General features: G+C 36.6%; 1 protein-coding gene across 1 annotated transcript; it reads right to left on the reverse strand.

Moving 5' to 3' along the window:
- Positions 1-8,873: 8,873 nt before the first annotated feature.
- LOC109211167 (protein BIG GRAIN 1-like A) lies at positions 8,874-10,704 on the reverse strand. The gene is made up of 2 exons (XM_019374669.1): positions 10,349-10,704; positions 8,874-10,178 (listed from the first exon to the last, which is right to left on the reverse strand). The coding sequence occupies exon 2, from the start codon at positions 10,171-10,173 to the stop codon at positions 8,935-8,937; it is 1,239 nt and encodes a 412-aa protein (XP_019230214.1). The 5' UTR covers positions 10,174-10,178; positions 10,349-10,704; the 3' UTR covers positions 8,874-8,934.
- Positions 10,705-10,740: the final 36 nt, after the last annotated feature.

The raw sequence follows: 10,740 nt of genomic DNA on the forward strand, positions 1-10,740 counted from the left end.
TATGGGGGTTCAGACTCCGGAGGGGCTCCTACAGCCCATGCGCAATATCATCATAGCATCGCTGCGGCGTGTAGCCCGATCCATCCTCAGTCCAGAACATGCAAATGAGCCACTCGGGCAATGTCAAGTATTAGCTTTTAACTCAAAACATCAGAAAAATACAATTTAAGTCTTTAAACTTTAGCAATATGACTGCAACATTTCAAAACAGGGTTTAACTCAGGACTGAAATCATTTAATATGCTAAGTGTCATGAAATCAGTGATAATAATCCCTAAAGGATTCAAATAATCGGCACGAAGCCCAAAACATGGCAATCAACCCAAATCACGATAGCATCAAGTAGGTTTCAGTCAATTACGCAGTAAAATCAACAACCGGGTCGGACCAAGTCGCAATCCCCAATGGTGCTCTACCCCACGCTCATACCTGGCGTGCAAGTCACCACAATACAGCACTATGATGTGCAAATCCGGGGTTTCAAACCCTCAGGATATCATTTACAAGTATTACTCACCTCGAACCGGTGAAATCTCTAGCTCTCGACGCCTTTGCCCCTCAAACCGGCCTCCACACGCGTCGAATCTAACCAAAATCAGAGCGAATACTTTACAATATGCCAAGGGAACAATACCCAATCGAAAACAACCAAGAAATAGCAGAAATCTCGAAACTAGCAAAATCCGAGCCGCGGGCCCGCTTCTCGAAAAATTACGAAATTCACATCATCGGATTTCTCGTCTCGCCCCGAGTCCATACATATAAAATTCACCAAAATCGGAGTTCGTTTGACCCTCCAAATTCCATTTTTTCATCATAATTTCTCGAACCCTAACTTACCCCATTTTTACCCTTTAATTCCTTGGGTTTTCAGTGTTAATTCATGTTTATACACAATAATAACATAATATAAGCCCAAGAATCCATACCTGATGATAGCCCTCGAAACCCTCTTCAAAAATCGCCCAAAATCTCCTTAGTCCGAAGTCTAAAATGTTGTTCTTTCAAAAAATTCGCGAAGATGATTAATTTCACTTAACTGCCAGGCATTTCGCTTCTGCGGATCCAGTACCGCTTTTGCGGCTTCCGCTTTTGCGGACCTTTCACTTAAGGCAATCCTTCCGCTTCTGCGGTCCCCAATCGCATATGCGGGATCGCTTAAGCGATCCAATGTTCCGCTTCTGCGGAACCTGACCAGGGTTCCAAATTCCGCTCCTGCGAGGTCTAGCTCGTTTCTGCGAGGCCGCCTATGGGGTCCTCCTTCCGCTCCTGCGGAATCTGGCAAGGGCCAAGACTTCCGCTTCTGCGCATCTTCCAATCGCTTCAGCGAGACCGCACCTGCGGTCCCATAACCGCAGGTGCGAAACCAACAGATACCAGCAAGGTTGAACCTTCAAACCTTCCGTTTAACCACCCGAATTCACCCCGAGGCCCCCGGGACCTCAACCAAAAATACCAACACATCCTAATACCTTATTCAAACTTGTTCCAATCCTCAAAACACTTCAAACAATGCTAAAACCATCAAATCACATCGGATTCAAGCCTAAGTTTCTTAAAAACTTCCGAATTACGCATTCGATCAAAAACCCGACTAAACGATGTCCGAATGACCTGAAATTTTACACACATATCCAAAATCACCTAACGAAGCTACAGAAACTCTCGTAATTCCATTCCGACCCTCGGATCAAAATCTCACCTATCAACCGGAATTCGCCAAAATACTATCCTCGCCAATTCAAGCCTAATTCTACACCGGACCTCCAAAATCAATTCCGATCGCACTCCCAAGTCACAAATCATCCCCCGAAGCTAACCGAATCACCGGAGATCACATCCGAACCTTCCAACTCATAAGTCAACATTCGGTTGACTTTTTCCAAACCAAATCTTCCTTAAAGAGACTAAGTATCTCATTTCCTATCCAAACCAAATCAATTCAACTCTAACTCACCCGTTGTTGATAATAAAACATGAAAGAGCAATAAATGGGGGAAACGGGGCTGTAATACATGAGACGACGGGTCGGGTCGTCACACTTTCTTACATTCTCTAATGTCTTGCATTAACTTGCGGCAAAACCTTTTGATATGTCCTTTCTTGCCACAGTGGTTGCATGTAAAATTATGATATTTGGACCTTGACTTACTTCTACTTTTACCTCTATTCCATGAGCCTCTTGTTCTATCTCTCCCCCGGTCTTCTGTAACCAAGATATCTGCTTGTGAGGACGAACCCTGAGATTTTCTCCTCACTTCCTCGTTCAACACACCACTCTTGGCATATTCCATGGTCACCTTACCTCCAGGAGCTGAATTTATCAAAGAAACACGAAGAGTTTCCCAAGAGTCAGGCAGAGTACTAAGAAGCCAAAATCCTTGTATCTCATCCTCAAAATTAACTCCCATTCCAAACAGCTGATCAAGGACGCCCTGAAAATCATTTATGTGATCAAGGATAGGGATGCCTTCCTTGTATTTATAGGTCATCAATTGCTTTAGCAGGAACAACTTGTTGTTCCCAGTTTTTGAAGCATAAAGAGTCTCTAGCTTTTCCTACAATGATCTCGCATGTGTCTCGTTCACAATATGGTTGCAAACATTACCTTCAACCCATTGTCGTATATATCCACATACTTGTTGGTGCTCGAAATCCCGATCTTCATCGGATATGCTCTCGGGTTTATGAGCTGAAAAAACGGGTAGATGCATCTTCTTCACGAACAACAAGTCTTTCATCTTGCTTCTCCAAACATTATAATTTCTCCCATTTAAACATACTATCTTGCTCATATTCGCCTCCATTCCATAACAACCCGGATAAATAACCAAGGCTCTGATACCACTTGTTAGGACCGAAAAATTCAGGTGTCATGCGGAAGCTAGCAAACCAAACCCTCAACGATGATAAATCAGACAACAAAAGACAAATATACCAAAAGAGACACAAACATTTAACATGGTTCGGTCAACTGACCTACGTCCACAGCGGAGATGAGCAATCTACTATATAAAAGGAGAGTACAAAATATCGAGAGAACAACCTCACAAAGAGGCAAACACAAGTGACACACTAACACTTGTCCCGTAAAGTTCTCCCCCTAAACACGACTCTCAAACCCCATATGGCTACATTGTGGATGCTACTGAATGAGAATGATGGATCTTTAATTTATAGAGCTCCAAACCTTTTCTTACAAGAAAAAGGACTAGCCAAATAAAGGAGAATTATAATTTCCTTCTACAAGAAGGAAAAACCCAATTATGGTAAACATGTTGTCCTTTCCTTCAAGAGATAGGAAAATCAAATATGGTAAGAAAATCAGGACAACTCCTAACAGCACAAGCCGAATTAAGGGTTCGGCTGAACTCAAAAACTTTTGCTCAAACAGTATATTTCGTGTTTAAAATTCATTAAATATGTACAAATATTAGATTTAGAATTCAGTCACTAACACTTGAATTCGTATACTATAATTCAAAACTCATAAGGTTAAAATCCTGGCTCCGCACCTCAAAACTTGTAAAACAAACATAAGCAAGAACATTGATACGCTTTTGGGATATAGTTGTCACTTAACTGATGAAGAAGACATAAAGTATTTATTTGTGTAGCTAATAGCTATTAATGGGTTAGTTATTTGTGTTTGAAATCAGGTGCACTAAAAATATACATGTAAATATTTACCCAAATTTAATGTTTACACCAAAATCAAGTAATCAACCTTACAGGTTAACGATTTAAATGAGATTTAATAATAAATATGTATATGAACGATATATTCTTATATTTATTGGCTTAATTTTAATAATAGGTACAGATAAATTTTTCATATTTTACGGTACAATAATTGAATGGAGATGTAATAGGATGAGGAACAAGTCAAGAAGCAAAAAGTAAAATGTAATAATTACTCGTTCTACCTCAATATAATGTCTTCTACTGTTAATTGCGTCAATCTGTACTGATCTTTATAAATAGAAGATATTTGGTCTATAATTAACTAAGTAGGCATTTCGACATAAAAATTATAATTTTTCGAAAAAAAAAATATTAGTATTTGGAGTTAAGTTAAAAAATAATATTTGAAATTTGATATGTTTGGACATACATTTCACTTGAAAAAATATTATAGTTTTGTGAGTGGAGGAAAAGGTTTTCATAAAATTTTTGAAAAATCTCCAAAAGCTCACAAAATTTCATTGACAAATATGTTTTTTTTTAAAAAAGGAAGAAAAAAAGGAAGAAAAAAAAACTATGAACAAATGGATCCTAACTCCTAAGATTATTGATCTTCAAGCTACTAGAAGATGTATACTTCTGCATCTAAAAATTTAGGAAGGATGATTTGTTCCCATAATGAAATAAACATTCAAGTAATAATTATTAGTAATTAAGCTGCATATTCTGATCCACGCTATTGACATTATTTTTTCTTAAAATTTGTTTCCCTTTAAGATGGATAAGGTTATGGAATGATGATATATGGGAGAAGGTGGGCGTGGTTCCCATCGATGACAAGATGCGGGAAAGGAAGCTCTGATGGTTCGGGCACGTTCAGAGGAGAATTCCAAATGCCCCGGTAAGGAGGTGTGAGCGACTGGCTTTGGAAGGCACGGGGAGAGGTAGAGAGCGGTCTAAGCAGTATTGGGGAGAGGTGATCAGGCAGGACATGACGTGACTTCAGATTTTCGAGGACTTGACCCTTGATAGGAAGCTGTGGATGTCGAGTATTAGGGTTGTAGATTAGGAGGTAGTGGAGCCTATTTCTACTTCGTACCAATGTGAGGCTAGTCTTATATAGGATTTTGTCTTAGACTGCTAGTGGTTAATGTTGTGTTCTCGTACTACTCTTCCGTTTTTCATAGTGCCGGGTCTATTTATCGGTTATTGCTTTTGCTTTTCATCTATTTTTCTGGTTTTTATGATGTTGTTATTATTCCTATGGTTTCTATTGATGGTACTGATATATTATCTCTTTTCGTTTCTTGAGCCGAGGGTCTTTCAGAAACAGTCTCTCTACTCCCTCGGGGTAGGGGTAAGGTCTGCGTACACACTATCCTCCCCGGACTCCACTAGTCAAATTTTATTGGGTCATTATTGTTGTTGTTGTTTTCCTTTAAGATCTTGAAAACAAATACATTACTTTTTGAGAAGGGGAGAGTTGAACTTTAACAACTCCTTGACGGCATAACACTATGAATTACCATTGCAAAGTTAAAAACTACCAGCTAATTAACCTTGTCAACGAACTTCCTAAAGACATATTAATTGTGTATACAAATCAAATATCACTTATTATATATATATAAAATACTCGCTCCGGTCCACAATAAGTGACCAATTCACTCTTTTATTTTGGTCCAAAATAAGTGTCCGTTTATATAATCAAGAAAAAATTTAATTTGTATTTCCAAAATTACCCTTATGTACATATCCCTAAAAAGTCATTTACTCCTCACATTTGAGAAGAGAAGTAAGTGCTACTATAACTATTGTGCAATATTTAATGAAGGGTAGTTTAGTCACACTAACTATTTTCGTCTAGAATTTAATATTTCCTTACTGAGTGTGCCCAAAATAAATTGGTCACTTATTATGGACCGGAGAAAGTAATATAATACTCACTCCCAACTTATTGATTTTATTAAATGTGAATCCATCTCTACTCATAAGAGAGTAACAAGTGAGAAAATAGTGATGCCACCCATAATTATATTTTTTTCAAAAAGGTGAACTACCCCCAATACTTAAAAAGGACGAATTGAGGCAAATTGATGTGAGGGTGGTGGGATATTGAATAAAGCAAAAGTTTTGAAGATTTACTTTTTAACTTTGCTTGCAAAAGTTCTAGTTTTGCATGTGCGCCATAATGCTTGATCCTGTGCTCTATTTTGACTTCTCAAATTCTTCTGTGGGACCTCTTTCATAATCATTATCTTGTCCAGTGGCGGATTCAGGATTTAATTTACTGAAATTAATTTTAATTTTTTTTAAATAAAGTATTTATTAAAAGACATTTCTCGTTATATTTTATGCTCATAAAATTAGAATTTCACCCGAGTCCCAAATTTTCGTATGCTCTAACTCACGCCATCTGCATGCATCCGAGCGATCGGACCCGAATCGCCTAAAATTTTGTCGAACCATCAAAAATGATCTAAGAAACAATAGTCATCGCTTCGCCGTGATTGTTCCTCGTTTTTTGGTGATTTAGTGCCATACAACTGGAACTCCACCCGATTTCAAGATTTTCGTGTGCTATAATCACGCCGTGTGCATGCATCCGGGCGATCGGGCACGAATCGCCTAAAAAAAATTTCGGACCATCAAAAACAACCTAATGAACAATAGTCATCGTTTCGTCATGACTGTTACTCATTTTTTGATATTTTAGGGATATAAAACTAGAATTATGCCCGACTCCCAATTTTAATAATTTCAAATATATTTATATCTCATATTAAAAAAGGGTTCGACTTAACCCATACACACAGGGGCGGATTCTTGATATAGCATATACTTTCACTTAAAATTAGAAGTTTTTTCCAGGACTTGTTTATGTAAAAATTAATTAAATATCTATAAATATTTGAGAGTAAAATCAATATTTATTTTACATTATTAATGTAAAATTGTAATAGGAATCATAAACTTCAAATTCTGAATTCGATTTTGATAGTTCAATACGACCACAATTTCTTTCTTTCTTTTTCTTGTTGTTAGGCATAAACAGACATAACATAACAGCTACCAATAACACCGACCTGCTCTACATTTTTGTGAATATAATCTATTTATTCTTGGTTTTATTACACTATTTTTGTTGGCAATAATTGATTGACAGCGTTATCTTGGATCAGTTCAATGTAACAAATTCTGTTGAACCTAATCCCTTAACTTATATCTTTATCTATTTGATATCATCAATATATGCTTGTTTATAACTTAAAATTTATCCTTGTTGGTGGACTAATTATGATTTCATGTTCAAAGAAACAGTTAAATGTTATTACGGGTGTATAAAATAGGGGCGAAGCTATATGTCTTAAATGGTGGTTAATTAACCGTTTTTCGTCGAAAAATTACACTGTATATATAGGTAAAAATATTAGGTTTTAAAGGTATATAACGTATACTGGACACCTTTTATCGAGAATTTTTTTCCCACTTCTTTCAAGTTTGACTACCCCTGAAAAAAATTCTAGTTTCACCATTGGTATTGTAAGTTGAAACAGTCCAGCCCGTTAGTGATATTGTCCGCTCTGGACCTAGGCCTGCACAGATGTAAAATGCATCATTAGGATCTAAGGCTTGTTAACGTATATATCCAGCATCGCTTTGTGTTTTGCTGATGTGGGACTCTGTCTAAAATCTAGGGTATTACAGGTATAAAAGTCAATCTTTATAAAAGGTAAAACGACAACAAAAAATCAGACGTAACGATGTTGTTATAGAAAAGTTTAACTGTATTTTAATTGTTGGTGTGCTCCTTTTTAACGACTCAATTTTCCACAACTACTCATCCCCCAAAAATTCTAAAGACGACAACATCATAAAATACTGTCTACTTTGTTATCAAAGGATCTTTCTTGTTCTTTCTTTGAAAGTTGTCACTTTTGGACTTCTCTTCTATTTCTTGAGGGAATCCAAAAGTTGTAAAAACACTGTGAAAATGTGACATTTTAGCATTTTTCAAACTTTTTTAATCATTTCAAAACAGTGACATATGCTCAAGATAAGATTAAATTAATAATATTTTGGGGGTACCCTAGCCTAATTAATACAGTAATGTCCAAATGTAACATCTCAAAAAGTGAAGAAAAGAAATCATTTTTCTTCAACTTAAAGATACATATCCTAATCACAATCATTACATCTCATGACACTCAGTATTTTACAGTAAGGAACTTATAATCATATTCAAACGAGCTTAATTAGGACATGTTCTCTTAATGATTTTGATTTAACAGTTAATTTTGCATATCAAGGTTAGTTTCTACTGAAAGTAAGCTAATGATAGGGCAAAGACTCCATTTGGAACTACTCTTTAGAACCCTAGGGTTTCATAGACTAGTCCGTACGGACGATACCATAGGCCGAGGTGAATTTAGAGCGAGTTCTGTGAGTTCGAACTAAACTCATCACTTTCGGCTCGAAGTATGTAAGAAAATTAAAATTTTTACATATAGTACTAAGATTGCACTCATTTATAATGCTCAAAATCTAATGATAGGGCTAAGACTCGATATGGAACTACTCTTTAGAACCATAGAATTTCATAGACTAGCCGGTTAAATGATAATGCCGGAGTGGATCTAGAGCGAGTTCTGCAAGTTCAAACCGATCTCATCACTTTTCGCAAGAGAATTAAAATTTACACATATAATACTAGGGGTCGTTTGGTTTGAAGACAAGCTATGCTGGGATTACTTATTATATGAGATTAGTTATGCTGAGTTTAATTATCCTAGTATTGTTTCTTATTGATTGTGTGATATGTTGTATTAATTCTAAAACTGTCAATTTTACTGATTTATCTTGTGATTACTGTTCCACCCTCTAACAGGTATAAGTTATCCCGATACTACTTTTAATCCTGAGATAACTTATTCCAGGATTCGTACCAAACAAGGGATAAGACGGTACTAAATTTTTATCTCAAAATTATTTTTGCTTATCCATACGACTACACTCATTCAAAACCCAATTTTAGATTTGCCTCTGACTGTTAGTTTGTGTGCCCTTAATTACCATACCAATTAGCCTTTTATGTTAGTAAAGCCATAGTTCTGAACCATTGTTGGAGAAGTAAGAAAATAAGTCAGATATCTGAAATATGATACAAATAAAACTGGAGAAAAACCTAGTTCAAGAAGACAAATCACTCATTTTTAAGTGTTTACATTGATGATCTAATGAAATATTACATCACATAACTAAACCCCTAGCAATTGCTTGATTCATTTTCAAACTAGTAGTTCCATAGACAGGCAACTCATTTCTAGTTGCATGAACATGACTAATCATGCCAATATTCTCAAGTTCAAACAAATCTGAACTTGCACAACTTCTACTATCATCTTCTTCTTCTTCCTCTTCGTCTTCACTCTCGTAAAATCCTCTGTATTGATTCTTGTTTATGTGTTTTCCCTCGAAGTTTCTGAAGCTCCCTACTTTTGGAACATGCCAAATTCTTGGTTCCTCATTCTTGTATATGCTCTTGTGACCACATATCCTAAGCCGAGGGTCTTCCGGAAAGAGCCTCTCCGCCTTCTTGAAGGTAGGCGTAAGGTGGGCGTACATACCACCCACCCCAGACCCCACTTGTGGGATTGCACTTGGTATGTTGTTGTTGTTGTTGTTGTTGCTGCTGCTCTTGTGACCACATGGTTGACAATCTTCGTCAACAATTACAGTAACAGGGCAAAATCTAACTGATCTTTTCGATTTACCTCTCGTCGAAGAAGGGGTACTTTTGTTTAAGCAAGAAGAACTTGTAGGCAATGAACATGTCACAGTACTACTTAAGTCATTCACTGATCTTGATTTCCTCACTGAACTCCAATCTTCCATACCTTGTTGGTGGTTTTTCTTCATATTTCTCGAATTAAATATCGAATTCAAGAAGTTTGCTATTTTCCCACCTGGTGAAATTGGTTGTTTCACCTTTTTCAAGTCACCATAAATTTTCAAGGCTCTTGTTTTTGTTCTCATAAACCTTCCTCCTTCACATTTTGGAGTTGTTTCTGCAGACAATGTAACAACATTTTCTGATCGAACAAGTATTTCACGAACTTGTCTTGTTGGTTTTGGCAATGTCTGAAAAAGTAATGATTTAGATGTAGATCTTGTAGCTGACTCAGTTTCTGAGGATGAAAACATGCTTGAGTCTGTTGATGAACTTGAATCTGAACTAAAGTGTCTTGAGCTTTGAGTATACTTGTAACTTTCCATCCATTTCTCAATCAAGATTGCTCGTCGAAGACTAGTAATCTCTTCTTCAGCTGGCACAGTATTGTTCCTTTTATTCGGAACATGGTTTTCTTCTTCTTTGGATTCATCAATGGATTGGTAAATGGCTTCCAACAGAGAGGAAGAAAATGATGGCGTCTTTCGCCTTTGCTGTAGCCTTTCCTTTCTTATTACAGGCTTTTCCCATGAAGACATTTTCTCTATAAAGAGTACAAAACTGAGTTTAACCAGCTGAGAAATATGAATGAAATGAACAAGGCAAAATGAGAAATAAACAGAGACAAAAATATGAAAGGGGAAGGTGGGGGATTGTGGTTGATGTTACTGACTAGGAAGTAGAATGCATTTATATAAAAAGAAGGAAACTTACCGCGCGTGCGTGTGATTCTGCCAGTAATTGAAAACTGTCGTTGTCTACTTCTGGCTATTTATTAAATTTATAACCAACAAAAAGAGTACAGTAATTGATTACTCAATATTCAAATACTTCTTGTACAAATGTATAATTATTATTTCAGAAGCACTTGTATATCCAAAGTGCAAGGGTGGAGTATAAATGAGCAGTATCATTAGATAGCACACACGTTTTGTTTTTACAAATTCTTTAAAGGAGATTAAAGACCAAGGACAAAAGAAACTTTGTGGAAAAATAGTACTTCTCCATAGTAAAAATAATATCAAAAATACCCTTGGTGAAAGTCATGTTTGACATTTTGCAGTAGTAGATTTGACAGGAGGAAAAGGGGGGGGGTGGTGGGGAGG

The sequence above is a fragment of the Nicotiana attenuata genome, unplaced genomic scaffold (genome assembly GCF_001879085.1).
Source record: "Nicotiana attenuata strain UT unplaced genomic scaffold, NIATTr2, whole genome shotgun sequence".
Taxonomy (NCBI): Eukaryota; Viridiplantae; Streptophyta; class Magnoliopsida; order Solanales; family Solanaceae; genus Nicotiana; species Nicotiana attenuata.